The 22178-nt window shown below is 35.3% G+C and overlaps 1 protein-coding gene and 1 non-coding gene across 2 annotated transcripts in view; both read right to left on the bottom strand.

Moving 5' to 3' along the window:
- The window catches only part of LOC122808344 (ADAMTS-like protein 2), a 1521014-nt gene that overhangs the window by 646673 nt on the left and 852163 nt on the right, over positions 1-22178 (bottom strand). Inside the window, exon 10 of the mRNA XM_044079311.1 lies at positions 9570-9984. Within this exon, the coding sequence (XP_043935246.1) occupies positions 9570-9984 (415 nt within the window). The remainder of the gene's footprint in view (positions 1-9569; positions 9985-22178) is intronic.
- Positions 13351-13469, bottom strand: LOC122809795. The gene has a single exon (XR_006365949.1). It is a non-coding gene; the product is annotated as a 5S ribosomal RNA (ribosomal RNA).

Genomic DNA, 22178 nt, shown 5'->3' with positions numbered 1-22178 from the left:
TGTAAGTACCTGTATATTTTTTGAAAAAAAAAGACTGCAGTTCCTTTTTGATGGAAGAGTCCTGAGTTGAGTTCTTGAGATGACTCCTGATGTATAGCTGATTGCGGTGTTGTATTTCCAGTGGTTAAAATAAACAGTAACATTTCTTCTGTAGACGCTCCAAAGTATTAAGAATTAGTAAATAGTAGAAATTTCCTCAAATTGTTTCTTATTTCATAATATTCCTGTCAGGAATAGTAATGAGGTAAGAGAACTAAGAGAAAGTGCTGCTAACTGATTACCATCTTGGCCACACCCCTTTCTCTAGTAACTTTTTGAGTGAATTAAAGTAATATTTAAAATGTCTTACTCATTTTGAGACTTCATTATGCTATTATTTTTGGCACTGAGCAGAATTCTTCAGCAAAGACATTGATAGTTACAGTATCTGTTGTTCGCCGGCCAGTATGTATAAAACTCCCTAAAAGAGAATCTATCCCTGAAGATTAGAAGCATCAGCTGCTCCGAAACTCCATGATGTGCATTGAGATAGGTCACTCTGGGCTGCTGATCTCTCTCTAGTGCTTACTTTGCTCATGTTCATTACCAGCTTTATCCTAACAGGGTCATATCACAGTCCTGTTCAGGTTAAAGAGTGTAATTGAAAATGAATACATTTTTTTCTCCTCACTTTTCCCTAAACAACTGCAGCTTTTATGGGGCCCCACTCATTCAAGAATGATTAAGGGGCCCCCTGCCACTGATATTGCAGGTAATTAAAGCTGGCTATGCTGTTAGTTTTAGGGAAGAGGATGTCCACCAGAAGAGTTTAACTAGACCAGGGGCATTATGTCAGTGGTAAAATATTTAATGGAATTGTAAAGTTTGTTACTTGACAAAATACTTTTATTATAACTAAAGATCTCTGAATTTTGAAGGAGATAATAAATAAGATTTATTGCTACTCACCTGGTTTATTAAGTATACAATATTGCTGTACTAGCTTCTGTTGGTTTGACAGACAAGTTACAAAATATCAAGATAAGATAATCTACAGTGGTTGGGGGCCCCCAGGACCAGGGGGTCCCCAGCGACTGCAGGGTTTGCTGGTGCCTAAAGCCGGCTATGTATGAGTATGAAACACTACAAAGGAGAAGAGGAAATTTAAAATCATCAGGTTCTGTCAGTAAATGTACTACCCCATTTTTTTAAAAGAGAATACCCTTTCAGATATTGTGACTAAACCGACTGCACGTTATAACTCTGTAGCCATTTCAAATTGAAAATATTCCTGTATCATTACAAGATGTGTTGTCATTTCAAGAACAGCCTGGAGACTCTGAAAAGGTAAGGTGGATATATTATTGCTGCTACCATTGACCAGACTTTTTATGGCACCATCTGTGTGAAGGACAGTATGTTTATTTTTACCAGAATTGATTTGAGTGTATCATTTTCTCTCCCTCAGAAGAAAAAATAAGTAAATAAAATTTTGCTTATGTGTCAAGTTGCCATACTAACTGATATGCCCCTTACATTTCCAGGGTTATCCAGCATATGATTAACACATGACAGGTATGCGTTTAATATAATGTTTCACAGACAAACAATGCAAAAATCATGAAAACCAGTTTGTTTTCTGTGAGTTGCCTAAATTTCAAACTTTTTGTTATTCATTAGTAATTGTAGATAACTTTTTCTGAGTAGGTTAATGTCTATCCAAACAAGTAAAATGCTGTTACTGTAGCTAAAAATGTATTCATTCTAAAGTTTGGTGTGCCATGTCACACATAGTTAGATGAAGCACCTATTTCACTAACCAGACAGTATAGCATCTGTTGGAAAAATATGTATTAATGTATATGTTTAGTGCTTATTAGAAGCTAAAAGGGTTAACACATTTCATTCTATTTTATGTACAGCTTAATTCTGTATGAAATTACAAGATGCTTTTTAAACTGCAGTATGCTTTCTGAAACTGCAAGATGCTCTCTGACCTAGTATTTGCTAGCACAGCAAAATTCATGTTTATGCCTTTTGGAAATTTACTGAGAAGCAGGTGATTATCTGCTAGGTCAGGAAAATAATGAATAGAACAATACTGTTTTCTATAATGTTACTGAACTTGAACAATCAGCTCTGTTCGTGTTATGAGAACATGCACAGCTGCAGAAAAGATAGATACAGTTGAACAAAGACTGCTTGAAGAAATGAACTATAATCTGTACTTGCTTTGTGCTCGAATTAGCCATAGTACCTTGAATGGTAACATTGCATAGTGAGAAGTTGTATCTGACCGGTGGTCATCAAGGCAATGTTGTTTTTATTAGGAAGTTTTTTTGTAAACTTGATATGCCAGCAGAAAATCATGGACAAACAGCTGCTATGAAATAATATTGAAAGAACTTGTGATTTATTACGTCAGCTTAGTAGGCAATGTCTTGTAAGAAATGTATAAGAATAGCTTCACTTCCTAATTCTAGTTAGACAAACTCTGTATTAGCACGTTTTTGTCTTCTTGCTGCAAGATTAAAGTGCCTTAACCTGAACCTGCAGTGTGTTGATCTTTTTGAAGTTGTTTTTCCTTTGACAGCATCTGTGCAAAAAAAATAAATAAATATGGCTGTTTACTACCACTACTCTCATTTCCCACAAGTCTCTGGGATAATTATAATATTGTTTTTTTCTGTTCTGCAACAGATCTACTCCTAAACAGTATCCGCTCAGCAGCAGCCTGACCCTTCCTCCAGAGATGGCATCAAGCCTTGTATTTGGATCTAAATTAGATCATTTATCTGACAGCATTTGCCTCAACCCAGATGAAAGGGTCTTTTCCTGGCCATACTCACAACAGTAGCTGCCATAGCCATGTTGGTTCAGCAAACATGAATCCCTGCTTCTCATATCAGAAAAATCCACATCAATAGGGCACAGCTACATGGAGATGCGAAAAAACACAAAGGAACATTAGGACTGGAAGCAGCTATTACTATTGACTCCGACCCTGGGGTTTCCAGTCAGACCAGAGATAAGAACCAACCTGCTGCCACTGAGAGGATTATGTGACCTGATGCTACCTGTGACATCATTACCCAGTGATCCAAATTACCTGACATTAGATATATCATGAGAATCAAGTACATTTCCTGACATTAGATACATCATGATAATCAAGCGACTAAGTATCACATAAACATTATGCTATATACAGAAGGTCAAAATGTATCTGAAGTCATCAAGTAATCATTGAGCCAGGATAACAAGCTCCTGCTTACAATACCTTAAACAGCCTCTGCAATTACTTCCATTACAACAGTACCACAACTTTAAAATTAATGTTACAATCACCTTTGTCCTGCTGATGCACTTCTTATCTCCTGAACATCACCAATACTGTTTTTTCTTCCTCCAAAAGAAGTGCAATATACTGGCAATCCTAATAGCAAAACTTTAAAAATGTCAAACTGCTGGGTGTGTTTTGCCATTGCTTCTGCTCATGAGGCAGGCATTCCCATGACAGCCATCCTATACAGTGCATCAAAATACCCACAGTTTTATGAACTGTAGATGCCAACCACCAGACAGACAACAAGGACAGACAATTCCTTTTTGCTGATCTCCTGTGTCCAGCAACAAGAAACTTACCCTGCTGAAACAAGCCAAAATGAGATAATTCTTACCAAAACCTGCAGCAAAGGGAATTATACTGCCCTGTAAACCCTTACTATTGACCTGGAATTTTTTATCAGTAAGAGAAACAGGCATCCCTCATACAAGACATTGATTAATATCTCCGAATATACTCAGCATCATCTCAATTAAATAATCTGTACTGATAGTATTGTTGCTTGACTTTTATCAGTCCTCCCCACCTATTAGATATGACAGTAATGAACTGTGACTTCTTCCTGGCAACCTCATCTATTGTACTGTGTAACAAAATGTACTTTTATCTGTGGCAAAAACCTTACTGGTATCACTCCCCCCCAAAAAACATGGGGGTGGGGGTACAGGTAATTTTTACCTGGATATGTTGGACATCAAACAGACACCCTACCTTTGGGAAAAATGTTCAAAGGAAGCAAAACTCAGACTATAAAGACTGTAACCCCTTAATAATCCAATCAGCAAAACTGAGGCATCATAGATTTGCTGTCGCAATCCAGAGCAGGCTGCATTTGAAGGACCTTCCCCATATGGATTTGGATTATGTCATGTCTAGAAAAGGCAACCTTCTAGGTTATTGAACATCAAAGGCTATTTGGGAATTAGGGATTTTGTGCTGCAGAACAGAAATCATATTAGTTACAATTATTCTTGCATTATTTCTACTTTTATGGAAAGTTTTTGTATTAAAAATAAAAATGCAAGATGTGCACACAGCTTGACTGACCATTTTTAAAATGAATTATGATAAATCAAAAAAGTTTATGTGTCAAAATCTCAACACTGCAAGTAGATATGATGCATTTGTTTCCAATAAAAGTATTTTGTAAAGGGGACTTTCAGGATGGATGCACACTGATCAACATCTTAGTTTCAGCTCTCCCAATATGAAAAATGAAACTGAAAGATAAAGGCCAGGAACTCTGTCAAGTTTAGTAAATTCAGTTACTGGCTAGTAAGTGCATTGCCTGGATGCTAGAAAAGAAGAAACTTGAAGAGAGTGAAAGAAATGAAAAGGGAAGTAATAATATTAATTGCTATAGGGGTTTGAATGGTGATAGAAGAGGAGAAAAAAAAAAGACAACAATGGTAGTTTGTGGTAGTAAGGGGCTATTGGCAAAGAAGGAGGATTAAGCTGGCTATTATGAAATTTAAGAAATGTGTAGGAGAAATTATCAGCTTTCAACAGGGAATATAATTTATAGGTGGGGACTGGAACTTGCTAATAGAGAAGATGTATCAGGAGGGCCTAGAAGGAAAAAATATAAAATGATGGTAGATTTATGAAGAAATGTAAGAAAATATTTGCTATGTGAGATGTGAATTCAAAAGTAGGAACTTAGAATTTGCATATTATTCCCTAAAGCACAATGATTGGTCTAAACAGGATAGAAATTGTATTTCATAAGAACATGCATTTAATTGAAAGCTTTGACTAACATCCAATAACTACTTCAGACGATGCACCAATAAAAACCAAGATAAAACTACAGGGTAATGAAATTAAAATGAAACACTAGTGTTTTTCTGCATATACATACCTGTCAAAAAGAGAGGAATTTAAGGAATGTGTAGAGGAAATCATTCAAGGGTTATTAGGCAAGATAGAAATTTCTTCATGAAGGATAACTATCAAGTGAAATAAAACAAAAATGGAGTTTAAACATCATGTAGAAATAAAAAATATATACATGGTTAACAAGTGATAGGAACTATTTAGAGGGGCTAACAAAGGTTACATTGCTGCAGAATAAAATCTCACAGAAGAAAAAGAAGATGAGCAACTGCAGAGTGCTAGAGAGTAAATAAGGGAGTATGTGGATAATATGCACAAATTTAGAAAGATTGTTGTTATGCAACTATTTTGACAACTGCAGAGCACAAACACATTTAGCATGACAAGTTAGGTAATAGACAGTAGAAAGAGTTGTCACCAAACTTAGGGTATAACAAGAAAAATAACCAGAGATCCAAACAGGTATTCAAGATATTCAGAAAGCTTGTGAAATTTTATATAAAACAGAGGAATGAAGAAACCAAGGAAAACCCAAAAGGAACTATTTATGGAAAACTTAATTATGCCATGGTTAGAAGAAGATGAGGTTCGGCAACTAATAGTTGAGACAGAAGAAGAAGAGATAAAAATTATGATATACAGTCAGTCTACAGGGAAGTCTCCAGGTACAGATGGTATTTCTGTGGAAGCTTGGAGTAATAAAGTTCTGGAAGGTTTTGTTTAATAGTATTTTAAAATAAGGGGAGGCACCAGTATCTTGAAAGAAAACTGTGGTGGCTGTATTTTCCCAAAAGATGGTAAAGACCTATCAGTCCATACTTCATATAGATCCATTTCAATTTTAGAAGTGTTTATGTCTATAAGGCTAAGAAAATGGCAAAGGTGTTGCAAAAATTGACATATATGGATCAGTGTAGTTTTGTGGAGGGGAGGCAAACATTTAACAAAATTAACAGAACAATGATAATCTAGAGGAAGAGGAATGTAAGAAAAGAACAATGCTGTTGTAGGTCTTGATGCAAAAAATCATTTGATAGAGTAAACATGGATTTTATGAGCAGGGCAATGGAAACATTTGCATTCCCTGATACAATAATAAGGTGAATTAGGACTACATATAAATGATGGGAGACAAGAAATATGGTGGGAGGGTTCCTCTCTGATAAGATGTGTTTGAAAAGAAGAACTACACAGTGGTAGCCTCTTTCTCCTTTTGTTATTTATTTTATATTTTGAGACACTGACAAAGAAAATAAAGGATTCAGAAATTCAGGGATATAATTTGTATGATAATCAAAAAAAAAGTTGGCTTTATTTGTGGATGATAATAGTTTATACTTAATACATCCAAAAAAGCACATTTACGTGTTGTGGAACATTTTGAGATAGTCTTTTTTGGGATATAAATTAATGGAAAAAAACAAAGACAAAAACAAAGTGGTAAATTATGTATCCATACACAAATTAGTTAATCAATACCCATATTCATGGAGACATGATAAGATGAAGTTTTTAAGAATACAGAATAAAATAGATTCTGTTATGGCAATTAAGGATATGAGAGAAGATGCTAAACAAAATACAAAACCTGAGAAATGGAAGCTCTTGTTTAAGGCTATGGATAGTAAAATAGATGCAGTGAGAAAGATTTTAGTCCCTTTTGTTTTATATACTGGTCAAGCATATTTTTATCACCAGGAAGAAAAGTTGTGGAGAATAATAAATGACGAGTTGAAGGAATTTATTTGGGAGAGCAAAAAAACAGTTAATTGGGATAAGTTGATCCACCAATAGAACAAAGTGGTTTAGGATTACCTGATTTGTATGGATATTTAACAGCTATGCAGTTAGGGTTCATATACATATCACAAGCAAAAGGTTATAAATCAAAATGGAAACAGATGATGATTAAGTCTGTGTGTGGGGGGGGGTCTAGAAATAGGGAGTGGAATTTTGTATGCAGATCCTTAAGGAGAATAATAATAATCCTACAGAGTAGAATCATCATTAAGTTGCAGTAAGTATTGCAAAAAACTAAGTAAACACTGGACTGGAGAAAGGAGATTTTGCCATTAAAGATGACTGCAAGTAGAGGTACAGAAAATAATCAAGATGGGGATGGAATTTACTGGAGAAAACTGGCAAAAGATCCAAGATATTAGCAACAAACAAATAGAGAGGGAAAGGTAAAGGAGTGAGATGAGGCCAAATAGAAGTTTGCACTGCATGTTAATGACTGCCTTCCCTACCAGGGATTGATATCAGAGTATAGGCAAAGAGAAAGGGCTAGGCAGTTCTAAGTGAAACACCAGCTCTAGGAGAGTTTTTAGATGAGCCTAGCACAGAATCTGCTGTTAAAAATGCATAATTAGTAGGGCATATAAAATATTGCATGATAACTATCAGAATCAATCATATGAGGTAAAGAAAGATTGGGAAGAGAGATTGGTAAATCAGTTTACAAAGGAACAATGAAAGGACATAGGTATGGCTACCAAGTATGCAAAAAAAATCTAAAGGTTTAGGATTTTAGCTTGGAAGTATTTGCATAAATATTTTTATACCCCAAGTAGACCTCAAATAATTTTTCCTCAGGTAGACAGCAAGTTCTGGAGATATGATGGGAAAAAGAAAGGTAACTGGGAACATGTTTTTTGTACGTTGGATGATATAGTAGATTTTAAAACTACTCTACAGGGTACTCTACTAGAAATATAGCGGGAACAAATAGCTTTAACTGAGGAAATGATTAATTTGAGATGAGGCATGATCTCAATTGCCAAGACATTGTAAGGCTTTATTAAGCTTAATATTACTGGCTCCCAAAACATAATTACTAGAAAATGAAATCAAAATCTAAACTAATTGCAAGTGAAGTCTTGAAAATTGTTAAACAGATAAAATAACTGAAGTGAGATCTTTAGAAAGGGGAAGGAGTTACATAAAAATAGATGGAAGTTGTAGGAACAATACATGCAGAATAATGTTCAGGAAGACTAATGAGGTTTAACAGAAGGCAGATGTTGTGCAATATATGTAGCACTGGAGTGTATGACAGTTGTTACAAAGAAAGAAAACACATATGCAATGTATAATGCATGAAAAATGTTATTACTGTTTGTTTTCTTTTCTGTTAATATATGCATGCCTATGTCTTAAGTGCTAATTTAATAAAGTGTTTAAAAATAATACCATAACAAACCATGCTGGCTTTATAATAATGTCACAATTTTAATGATTAGTGGAAACCATCCATGTTCTAAAACATTTATTCTGTTTTTCACTGTGAACAGCATTACAGAATTTTTTTAATGAAACAAAGAATAGCTTATATGAACATCACATCAATGCATTTTATGTATTTTTTATATTATTAAATTATGTGAATTTATGAGATTATCAGAGATGACTTGCATAGCTTTCATCAGTGGGATAATCCTTGTCAACATGAGTCATGATTCTTTATTTTAGGTGAATACTGTTTGTTCAGAATTCCTCATTTTGGACTTCTGCAGTAGTGATTCTATTTATTTTACATAGACAGAGCTCAGCTTTTGAGTAACTGCAATTAAGTGGGTTACATATTGCATTATCAAAGTTTCGGTACTTCGAATACCATATGGTCGACACCATATGATCGAAGCACTAAAACTTCGAGGAGAAAAAAAAAAAAAAAACAACAAAAGTAACTTCTGTGAGCAGGGGGGGCACGTCCCCCTGCACCCCCCTACTTAAATTTATACCAACTCCGAGATCACACTTCAATTGAGTTAAGTGCAGGAAAGGGAAGGTTTCCCTTTCCTATGCTGTAGCGCAATCTCAGAATTGGTATATTTAAGTAGCGGGGGTGTGGGGGGTGCAGGGGCTTGCCCCCTGCCTACACCCTTTAGTTTTCCTTTTTTTTTTATAATTTTTTACGAACATTCGAATATTGAATCGTTCAATCATTAAAGGTCGACCTTTAGTGATTCGAACAATTCAATATTCAATGTTCCAATAGGAACCCAATTAAGTATATAAAGTGAAAAAAAGACAACAATAATGAGCAATGTGGCATAAGCTTGAACTATGAGTAGATATGTGAGGCTTGACAAGCAGTTATATGTCAGAGATGCAAAGCTTCGTAGTCTGAATGTCTCCTAATCACTGCCCAAATGAGCCTATCTTTTAAATAAAGTACAACAGCTCAGACCTATGCTGATCCTTTCTTCGCTATTTCACTTTGGAATGGATGTACTTGACGCAGGTATCAATATATTGGAAAGTAACATTCAAAGAATGCACTTAACTAACTAGAATTGAACAAAAAAGTCTAGCATAAACCTTTACTTCAGCTGTTAATAATCCTGTCTATTGCATTCTGTGCTGTTAGCAAGTTGCACCACATATGTAGAGCAGATAAATGTACCTCTCAGTATCTGGAGTTTGCACCGGCTCCATCCCATGGACCCTGACAAATTTAAGCTGCTGGGAAATATTTCCACTGGCGAGAGGATAGTCTTGACTGGTCATCAGACTGTAAGAAGTCCCTGGGTCCTCCTCTGAACCTGGGTACTGCTGTGAACCAAAAGTCCTTGAAACATCTTCCCTTGTGTAGTACTCCAGTAACCTGCCCTTTAGACCACTGCTCAGCTGGGGGGGCTCATTTCCCTGCTTTTGCCCAAAGACAGCTGTTGGAATATTCTCACATGTATTGTTTATGCAGGCTCTTACATAACCACTGACTTTTGAGTTAATCAGTCTGTTCCTGAGAAGTTCCTCTTGTAGTCTCTGGGTGTTGTTTTGCTGAGTTACACTAGTGCGGATAACATTCAAGTCTATACCTTTACAGGAAGAAGAAAAGCAGTATTAGATTTAGGCATTTAATTTTGCTCTAAATTTGACACATCCTCACAATAACTCTCAAGCAGTAAAGCCAGTTTTCATGTAAACCACAGAGCAAGCAATTGCTTTCATGTATGATGGTCTTCATTAACATGCTTTGAGTCGCAGAAGATTTGTTACTGAGGTCATGTAACATACAATATTTATTTGCAGTTCTGATATGTAAAAATGGTGATCCCATGATATTCAGGAATAAAGTCAAATGCACATTAATTGTGACCCACCAACTATGATCATCCAACTAGCTGGCATTAGAGTTATTTTACCACAGATTAGCAGTAATTTGTTAGGTGATGCCATCATGTACTAAAACCACACTTATGGCTCAGTGTGCTGATATTTATTTTTATAGCATGAGTTAACTCCCTAAATTATTAAACTCCAGGCATCTAGTTCTAGTACAGATATACATGACGAATCTGACTTTCTCCTCTTACTGTATATTAGTAAGCAGTGCAAGAAAAGTTATGTAGTCATTTATGTGCAATTTGTTATTGATGGAAAATATACACTAAACTATTATAATGTACTTCCAGCTGCTTCATTTGGCTGACAAATGTTCATGGCTTATTAAAAGTAAACATTGGCCTTTACATACAGAAAACTCATCTACCCTTAATTTAAGGAATAACCCACAGTCTGTCTTCACCCCTCATGATCAAACCACACGAGCCATGCACTACAGCACAAAGGTAAGTTATTGATACCTTTTCTAAATAACACTGCTGCATAAATGGGCTTTAGTCCTTCTGTCTTGTAGTGCTAGAGGATGTCTGTCAGATGTTCTATGCATGCACCAATAAACGCAAAACAAAACCAGGTAACCACGAGAAAGTACTGATTCCAGATGGTGGTGGACTTCCACAAAGTTTATTTGTGACTTATCAAACGAGCTGAAATCAAAACGAACTATGGACTAAAACATGAAGCAAAACCAAAAACAAACAGTATGTAAAGCGCTTTTTGTCCGGATTATATCCGGACTTCTTCAGACAACCCATTAATTCTCACAGTGAATTTAAATAACCTCTTATGTGTAAGTTAACCAATCAGGTCACAGTAAATTCCTTCAAAATGGTTAAGATCTCATTGGTCTTTACCAACCATATAACCAATTTGTAAGTCTAGCTGACATGTATCACTGTGTTTTATATAAAAATTAAAACAATATAAACATACAAATAAAAAGTACAACATCCTAAGCCCTAACTGCATTCATTTTATATAAAATTTGTGTATATTTTTCGTAAAATCAAAAGTTTCAAAGTGTGTAGTCACTATCACAAAAGTAAATTTCATGGATACGGTCTACCCACTTCGCAAAATCAAGCCTAAAAGCTAAATAGCAAAACTAAAAGACCTTGTTTAAAACAAGGGTAACTCTTTTTTAAAAAGTAATAGTGTGACGAAGGTACAGCTTGAATAAACAATAGGTGCTACATTACAATGCCCATTTTCCTAATACTATCCTAAGGTTCGGTCACACACCTTAAGATTAAAATTAAAATGCGAGTGCTACTAACAACCCCCTCATCCTTACTGAGACACAATAGATCATATGTTTTTGTAGGGTATTTACTGTCCACCTAGTTCATCCGAACATTCCTGAACTCATGACATGAGTGTATGTTCCTAAAAGGTCACTCAATATTGTTCTTACCAGTAATACCAAAAGGTCACTATTTTTTCTTTTTTCTTTTGTTTTTACGGGGACCTTATTTTTAATTTTAAAAAGTAAAACGTTATTTAAAAGGAAAAAATCTCCTCCCTTTCTATACGCTGTACTGAGGTAGAGTGTCATCCCCAGGTGTCACTATTACTTTAATGTCTTTTGTTACTATTGGTACCCAGGTCTTACCCCCCAGTCTATATTGTACATATGGGAGAAAACCATACTTAATATTATTATCGCAATATGATCTAGATTGTACTCCCTAACCTAATCACCTGAAAAGACTCTTTAATTTCAGTATACATGCAATCGAACAAGTTTCATTCAACCCTGGTTCTACACAGGCATCCAACCGCAACAGCCAGTTTAGTTCGCTTTTTTCTAACAGTAGTTTCATTAAGCTGTCATTTACGGGGTTACCACTCATAGTCTTATATTCAATCCTGGAAATAATTTTAAACTTAAATGTGTGTCCCACATTTTGATCACAGTGTCGGGCCAACGCGTTATCATAATTCTTCTTTTTCATTGCGTACATATGTTCATAAATTCGGTCCCTTAGTCGACGGTCTGTTTTGCCGACATAAAATGCGGGACACACTTGACATTCAGCTAAGTAAAAAAGAAGTTATGTACTCACCATAACGTTCCATCTGAGTAGGTACTTCATTTGTCTGCAACCTGTGAGTATCGGATCCGATCTCGGATCCGAGCCGGCAGCTTCACAAGCTACAAGATCCGAGCTCCTAGCTCCTCCCCCTACCCATAATCCCCTGCCACTAACTGTATTACCTCAGATCAATTTTGCCCAATCTAAGTCATAACCTCGACAGAGGTATACTGAAGACCTAACCTCAAGACGGCAATATTTCAGGTGACCAGAAAAACCCGAAAAAGGGTTAGGGGGATGGCAGGGGGGATGGTTGCAGACAAATGAAGTACTTACTCAGATGGAACGTTATGGTGAGTACATAACTTCTTTATCTGAAGTAGTTACTTCATTTGCTCTGCAACCTGTGGGACAGAGTCCCCAGCTACCTAGACAATAAACCTGGGTGACCTTATGGAAGGATATTCCGAAGCACCGCAGAGCCAAAAGAAGCCCTACTTCTCTATATCATATCCAGTTTATAATGAGAAATGAATGTATGAGAAGAGGACCAGGTAGCTGCTGAACATATGTCGTCCAAAGGAACCCTGGACCAGAAAGCTGCTGAGGTGGCGATGGACCGGGTAGAATGAGCGTGTATTCCCATAGGAGCTGGTTTGCTCGAAGATACATACCCCTGAACTATACATTGACAAATCCAATTTGCTAGGGTCACTTTAGAAATGGCCCTTCCCCTGGCTGATTTTGCAAAAGACACAAACAACTGATCAGACTTGCGAAAATCTTTAGTTCTGTGCAAGTAAAAACGTAGTTGCCTGTGTACGTCTAGTCTGTGCAATATGTACTCTCCTTTATTCTGAAAATTTGAAAAGAACATGGGCAAAATGATTGATTTATTGATATTCGATTCTGAAGCCACCTTAGGTAAGAAAGACGGGTTAGTCCTGAGAGACACTCTATCCCTGTGAAAAATGAGATAAGGGGGTTTCATACACAGTGCTTGGAGTTCCGAAACCCTCTTAGCAGCTACAGCACCTGGTATTCCCAGGCGGTCTCCCATCCAAGTACTAACCAGGCCCGACCCTGCTTAGCTTCTGAGATCAGACGGGATCGGGCGCATTCAGGGAGGTATGGCCATAGGGGACACTAAACAAACACACAACAATCAAACACTGAGAAAAGCTTTTCTCTGAGAGAAAAAAAGGAACAGTCTCACCAACTTAGATAAGGAGCTCTTCAAAAAGTAGCTGTCTTCAGCCGCGGCAAAAACGATCTGAGGTAATACAGTTAGTGGCAGGGGATTATGGGTAGGGGGAGGAGCTAGGAGCTCAGATCTTGTAGCTTGTGAAGCTGCCGGCTCGGATCCGAGATCGGATCCGATACCCACAGGTTGCAGAGCAAATGAAGTAACTACTTCAGATCTACTGATTTTGTGTTGCAATTATAAGTATCGTAAATGTGAAAAACCTCATTTTTAACTCTAAAGGTATTATCACTGTCTATAAATTGACACTGTTTACATGTTCCACACTTGTGTGTACCTGCTTTAGTATTTTTGATCTTACATTTCGTTTCTAAGAGTTGCTTTAAATTTGAACCTCGTTTAAAAGTTATAATTGGATTTTCACCTGTTTTACTAAAAATCTTGTCAAGGGATAAATAAAACCAACACTTTCTTATTATTCTCTGCATGTCTAGTGCTACTGGACCGTAGGTAAAAGTAAATGCTAACACAAAATTCTTGTTACTGTTAGTTGCACTTGTATTCATTATACCTATGTCCACCCCTAGGTCTCTTAAGTTCGATTCCTGCATTAGTGTGTTACATTCCACTACTGGTCCTGTGTTGTTCTCTTCTTCTGTTGTACAGTAACTCAGGATTGGTTTGTACACACCCGATTTTCTTTTATCTACGACCTCCTTAAGAATTTTTGTCAAAAAGCTTTCAGGGTAGCCCCTGTGTATGAACATGTCAAATAAATGTTTACATTCCATCTCAAACTCATTTTCAATAGTAACCATTCTGGCTGCTCGTACAAGTTGACCCTTCATGACTGATTTTTTCTGATGTCGTGGGTGTGAACTAGTGAAATGTAAAAATGAGTTTGAGTAGGTGCTTTTCCTGAATATTTTTGCAGTGTATCTCTTTTCTAAGATGTTCTTACTAAGTTCAATATCTAGAAAGTTGATTCTATGTTCTTGGAAGTTCTTAGTAAATTTAAGAAAGGGTGTAGTACTGTTTAAAAAAACAACTAGGTCCTCCGCTACATTACTATCTCCTTCTAACATAATAAAGATGTCATCCAAAAATCTTTTATAAAATCGGATTGTTCCGTACCAATGGCTTTGAAAAATAAAATTAGTTTCCCAAAAAGTCATCACTAAATTTGCAAAACTTGCTCCTACTGGGGAACCCATCGCTACTCAATTTTCTGCAAATACTACTTGTTGAATGATACAAAATTATTTTTCAAGATAATATCTAATAGTTGCTCAACCAGTAGACACTCTCTCATTGGTGCCCCCTTACTTTTAATGTGATCCACAACCCATTCTGTCCCTAGATCTTGTGGGATGCATGAATATAGATCACATACGTCAACTGTAAGCAAGTTGTATTTCTTGTTAAATGTCAGTGTGTTAATTACCTCTAAAAAGGACCACGAGTCTTTACAAATTTGTTTTTCTTTTTCAACAAATTTCTTCAGAATTGAGTCTACAACCTTTGCACAGGGGTATGTGATGGACTGCCTAGAATCTACTAATGCTCTAAAAGGTGGGTCAATAAAACTTTTGTGTATTTTGGGTATACCAAATAATTGTGGTATCTTTGGGGCCAACATTGTTAGATAGTGCTGTAACCACAAAAGAAACCAGTGAAAGACTGCTCTACTTTCCACCTAGATGAATTTAATGATAAAACTTATTAGTTTCGTCTCTAGCACCTCGGCTGTTGCCTTTACAGAGTACAACAACTTTCTCCATTAATACATACACTTTATATACTCTCTTAACATATCCAATAAATCAATTAGATAATTAAATAAAATTCATTCATAATTAATTAATAAAACAATCAACATATAAAACCCTGCCAATTGCACTCCTTATTAAGCCCCCCAGGCTGTAAAGTTCCATATTTCAAAATCAACACTACTTCCTTTTTCCTTAAAATAAACTTTAACAAATTATCATCACCATATTGATTTTCTATTTGTTCTAAAACTGTGACTGTCATATCTTTAACTGCCCCACCATGTATTAAGTGGAAATGTTCTGCCACTGGACTTGACATTTTTTTATTTTTAACATCCCTAATGTGTTCCTTTATTCTCTCTGCTAAACTTCTTTTAGTTTCCCCAATATAATTTTTACCACAGGAACATTTAATCAAATAAATTACTCCCCTACTCATACAGGAATATGTACCCTTCGTATTAAAACTTCTATCTCCTATTTTCCCCGCCTCATTAGTTATATATTTACATATGGTACATTTTCCACAGCAATATGTTCCCGTCTTAGTAAAAGCATTATCTATCTTTTGTATTGGTCTCTTATATCTCCCCCGAACTAAAGAATCTTTCAAACTGCGTCCCCTACGAAAGGAGACACAAAGTTCAACATCCACTAATGAAGGCACCTCTCTTCTTATTTGCTTCCAAAAACTTTTTACTGTCTCATTCATTTTATTAGAAAAGATAGTATATTTTGTGACAAAGAACATTTTGGAACTTTCTTTCTTTTTGTTTATTATTTCAAACTTTTTAGTCCTAGTAGTTTTCTTATATGTTGTGCCTATTTGACCATCTCCATATAATTTAGCATAACTTAATTTAACTTCATCTGAATTATAACCTCTCTCTATAAAATTATGCATGATTTTCTTAGTTTCATTTATTGCCTCTTTAACATCACTACATATTCTCTTAATTCTCAACATTTCTCCATAAGGTATAGATTTCAGAGTGTGTTCTGGATGACAGCTAGTAGCATGCAATAACCTATTCATTTGATTAAACTTCCTATGTATCGTAGTATGAATCTTCTTATCTACCTGTCCTTCCAATGTAATATCCAAGTAATTAATTTTCCCACCTATCTGTAATCCATCAAATTTGATCTTAAATTTATTATTATTTAAATATTCAACAAATTCATTGGCAAAATTCTTTCCATCCTTACAGATGAAAATCAAATCATCTATAAAACGATAGTATAGAAGCACATGTCTATTAAAAAAAATGACTTCTATAAATATGTTCAATCTCAAACAGCCCCATAAACAAGTTGGCATAAACTGGGGCAAATGCCGCTCCCATAGCTGTTCCTACTTTTTGTTTATATAACACTCCATCAAATTCAAAGATATTATTAGTTAAACAAAAATGTAATAGTTCCATAATATATTGAGTCCTAGGTGTATCTTTCAGGAAATGTAGTAAAGCTTTCAGACCCAGATGATGTGTGATATTTGTATATAAACTAACCACATCAACTGTGATAAAAAAACATATCTTTGGTCCATTTTATTCCTTGTATTTTATTTAAAAAATCATAAGAATCTCTAATATATGATGGTAATTTTATTACTTCTGTAATCAATGTTTCATGCAAGAAACTGCCAATATTGTGTGTAAAAGATCCAGTCGCTGAAACTATCGGTCGACCTGGAGGTTGATGAACATTTTTGTGTAATTTTGGAACACAAAAAAAACTAGCTATAGTACTGTTCTTTATATACAATTTGTTTATAATATCTTTGGCCGTAAAATAATGTAGCCTTTCATCTTTCTTTAACAAATTATATAGTTTGTGTTGTGCTTGCCCTAAGCTAGTATCATCCACGATACTATATACTTCCTCATCATTTAAATGTTGTAAACACATTTTCAAATAATCAGTGGAATTCAAAACCACTAATTTACCCCCTTTATCAGAGGGTTTAAATATCACATCATTATTTTGACTCATATTCTGTAACTTAAACCACTCTGACCTAGTTAAGTTATAATGCTTGTTATTTTCAATTATTTCTTTCAGTTCTTTTTCCATAAAAAACTGTAATGCATTATTAAAGCGTTGGATACAAGCATTCTTGTAAGGAGGACAAAAAATATTTTTAGTTTTAATTTTGCTTAAATCAAACTGAGTATAAGCATTATTTTCTAATTCAGACTCACAGGAAAAATAACTTTCCCCACTAGTAGTCGAGTCATGACCACTACCCACAGATTAATAATCTTAAATACTATACTTAAATAATAATAAAAAATACAATACCCGCAGCAACAGGAATGAAACCCTGTTCCTTATAAAGTAATTTTGAATAAAGGAGGTGACTTTAAAATTTTTAACTATGCTGGATATGATATAGATTGGACACTGGTTGAACTACTTGCAAAAGGGTTGACATTTGTCCCTACTAACAAATGTAACCTTGATGAATTGTTGACTGACTTTAAACTTTTTATTCGGAAGTTAAACCTAACTGTCTTAATGGGTAATTCCTCTTATGGTAACAACGAGTTAAAGGTCACCAGTACGTACAACCCACCATCACATCCTATGATTAGTATGTTTGAATTTCTGTGTGAATATGAATTTAGACAAGTGATTAATAAACATAACAAACAAAGGAACACAGGAAACATTACACTACAAGAAAGACAACTATTAACATCTTTTTGTAGTCTCCCAATTAGGTCTATGAAGCCTGACAACGGAGGGGGTCTTGTGGTTATGTACAACGAGGACTATACTAGAAGAATGACACTTTTATTAGGAAAAGAAACCTATGAGGAAGTGAGTGTAAGCCAATTAAACGGGGCATACAACAGGATTAGAATGTTTGTGGGAGACTTATTCATGGATGGGTTTATTGACTGCCAACTGAACCACTATCTAACAATGTTGGCCCCAAAGATACCACAATTATTTGGTATACCCAAAATACACAAAAGTTTAATTGACCCACCTTTTAGAGCATTAGTAGATTCTAGGCAGTCCATCACATACCCCTGTGCAAAAGGTTGTAGACTCAATTCTGAAGAAATTTGTTGAAAAAGAAAAACAAATTTGTAAAGACTCGTGGTCCTTTTTAGAGGAAATTAACACACTGAAATTTAACGAGAAATACAACTTGCTTACAGTTGATGTATGTGATCTATATTCATGCATCCCACAAGATCTAGGGACAGAATGGGTTGTGGATCACATTAAAAGTAAGGGGGCACCAATGAGAGAGTGCCTACTGGTTGAGCAACTATTAGATATTATCTTGAAAAATAATTTTGCATCATTCAACAACAAGTTGTATTTGCAGAAAATTGGAGTAGCGATGGGTTCCCCAGTAGGAGCAAGTTTTGCAAATTTAGTGATGGCTTTTTGGGAAACTAATTTTATTTTTCAAAGCCATTGGTACGGAACAATCCAATGTTATAAAAAGATTTTTGGATGACATCTTTATTATGTTAGAAGGAGATAGTAATGTAGCGGAGGAACTAGTTGTTTTTTTAAACAGTACTACACCCTTTCTTAAATTTACTATGAACTTCCGAGAACATAGAATCAACTTTCTAGATATTGAACTTAGTAAGAACATCTTAGAAAAAAGATATACTGCAAAAATTTTCAGGAAAAGCACCTACTCAAACTCATTTTTACATTTCACTAGTTCACACCCATGACATCAGAAAAAAATCAGTCGTGAAGGGTCAACTTGTACGAGCAGCCAGAATGGTTACTATTGAAAATGAGTTTGAGATGGAATGTAAACTTTTATTTGATATGTTCATACACAGGGGCTACGCTGAAAGTTTTTTGACAAAAATTTTTAAGGAGGTCGTAGATAAAAGAAAATCGGGTGTGTACAAACCAATCCTGAGTTACTGTACAACAGAAGAAGAGAACAACACAGGACCAGTAGTGGAATGTAACACACTAATGCAGGAATCGAACTTAAGAGACCTAGGGGTGGACATAGGTATAATGAATACAAGTGCAACTAACAGTAACAAGAATTTTGTGTTAGCATTTACTTTTACCTACGGTCCAGTAGCACTAGACATGCAGAGAATAATAAGAAAGTGTTGGTTTTATTTATCCCTTGATAAGGAGATTTTTAGTAAAATATGTGAAAATCCAATTATAACTTTCAAAAGAGGTTCAAATTTAAAGCAACTCTTAGAAACGAAATGTAAGATCAAAAATACTAAAGCAGGTACACACAAGTGTGGAACATGTAAACAATGTCAATTTATAGACAGTGATAATAGCTTTAGAGTTAGAAATGAGGTTTTTGACATTTACGATACTTATAACTGCAACACAAAATCAGTAGTTTACTTAGCTGAATGTCAAGTGTGTCCCGCATTTTATGTCGGCAAAACAGACCGTCGACTAATGGACTGAATTTATGAACATATGCACGCAACGAAAAAGAAGAATTACGATAACGCGTTGGCCCGACACTGCGATCAAAATGTGGGACACAGATTTAAGTATAAAATTATTTCCAGGATTGAATATAAGACTAAGAGTGATAACCCCGTAAATGACAGCTTAATGAAACTACTGTTAGAAAAAAGGGTACTAAATTGGCAGTTGCGGTTGGATGCCTGTGTAGAACCAGGGTTGAATGAAACTTGTTCGATTGCACGTATACTGAAATTAAAGAGTCTTTTCAGGTGATTAGGTTAGGGAGTATAATTTAGATCATATTATGATAATAACATTAAAAATGGTTTTCTCCCATATGTATAATACAGACTGGGGGTAAAACCTGGGTACCAATAGTCACAAAAGACATTAATGTAATAGTGACACCTGGGGGATGACACTATGCCTCAGTATAGGGTACAGGAAGGGAGGAGACTTTTTCCTTTTAAACAGCATTTTACTTTTTAAAGTAAAAAATAAGGTCCCCGTAAAAACAAAAGAAAAAAGAAAAAATAGTGACCTTTTGGTATTACTGGTAAGAAAAATATTGAGTGACCTTTTAGGAACATACACTCAGTCATGAGTTCAGGAATGTTCGGATGAACTAAGTGGACAGTAAATACCCTACAAAAACATCTGACCTATTGTGTCTCGGTAAGGATGAGGGGGTTGTTAGTAGCACTCGCATTTTAATTTTAATCTTAAGGTGTGTGACCGAACCTTAGGATAGTATTAGGAAAATGGGCATTGTAATGTAGCACCTATTGTTTATTCAAGCTGTACCTTCGTCACACTATTACTTTTTAAAAAAGAGTTACCCTTGTTTTAAACAAGGTCTTTTAGTTTTGCTATTTAGCTTTTAGGTTTGATTTTGCAAAGTGGGTAGACCGTATCCATGAAATTTACTTTTGTGATAGTGACTACACACTTTGAAACTTTTGATTTTACGAAAAATATACACAAATTTTATATAAAATGAATGCAGTTAGGGCTTAGGATGTTGTACTTTTTATTTGTATGTTTATATTGTTTTAATTTTTATATAAAATACAGTGATACATGTCAGCTAAACTTACAAATTGGTTATATGGTTGGTAAAGAACAATGAGATCTTAACCATTTTGAAGGAATTTACTGTGACCTGATTGATTAACTTACACATAAGAGGTTATTTAAATTCACTGTGAGAATGGATGGGTTGTCTGAAGAAGTCCGGATATAATCCAGACGAAAAGCACTTTACATACTGTTTGTTTTTGGTTTTGCTTCATGTTTTAGTCCATAGTTCGTTTTGATTTCAGCTCGTTTGATAAGTCACCAATAAACTTTGTGGAAGTCCACCACCATTTGGAATCAGTGCTTCTTCATGGTTATCAGATGTTCTATGCATGCTTTGGGCATGTTCCAATGCATATAGAGCACATCATTAATTATTTCTTATCTGGACCAAGTTAGTGCCCACTGATGTTCAGAGAGAGCCTTTAACCTCTCTCTTTTCTTTATTTAAACTCAGAGCTACAACTTGCATTGGTTATTATTGATAATCCAGTCTTTATTTTATCTGCATAGTCACTGGATTAAAAAAAATAGACACTGACTGCTGAAATTTTGTTTAGCAGATGGACTTTTACTGTGGTTAATGCTCAGTTTACAATGTACATTCTTGACTCAGCATGCACATTTCTGAATGTAAATGAACTATTAAAAATCAGTAAAAAAATAATAATCACAAAATGTAATCCGAAGTGCAATCACAAAATCACAAAATGTAATCCAAAGTGTACCACAACACAAGTTGACTAACTGCTTTATGGTAAATCACACTGTCTACTGTGGTTATGCTCACCAATTTTAAGTGCCTTCCATGAACCCAGAACTCACAAAATTAGCTAGCAATCCCACCAATCCCAAAGCATAAAGAATACCAAACTGAAGATCACAGAATGCAAAATAAATAAATAATAACCCCACCCCTACATCATCAAAACAAAAATATCCTTAATATCCTAACTCCAAGGCTGCACATCATTGGAAAGAAATACTCAACTTTGTTGAAAATTAGGTAATCCCTTGCCTTCCCTAATACTCTGTAAATTCAAAGTTAGAATGTTTTTGCATTGCGGCTGAGGGAATGTAACCATCCTATATCGGGACAAAAATGGGCACACCACCCTGCAAAAATGGAGAAGCCAGCATAAATAATAGTGCTTCCGAAGCATAATATTTTTCTTCCTGGCTAACCTATAATGAAATAGCTGGAGCCAAAATGCATTTTACTATAATCTGCATTACCTACTGAAATCCATATAAGCATTAAAAAGGCAACATACACATGAAGAACTGCACTTTTTTTCATTAATGATGTATGTAGTGGGTTTGTTAAGACACCCTCTGTCGGTTGTTTGTTCCAG

Source organism: Protopterus annectens, chromosome 8.part0, assembly GCF_019279795.1.
Source record: "Protopterus annectens isolate FY-2018-M chromosome 8.part0, PAN1.0, whole genome shotgun sequence".
NCBI lineage: Eukaryota > Metazoa > Chordata > Ceratodontiformes > Protopteridae > Protopterus > Protopterus annectens.
Note: the sequence above shows the minus strand (reverse complement) of the source record. Positions and strands in the feature narration are given on the sequence as shown.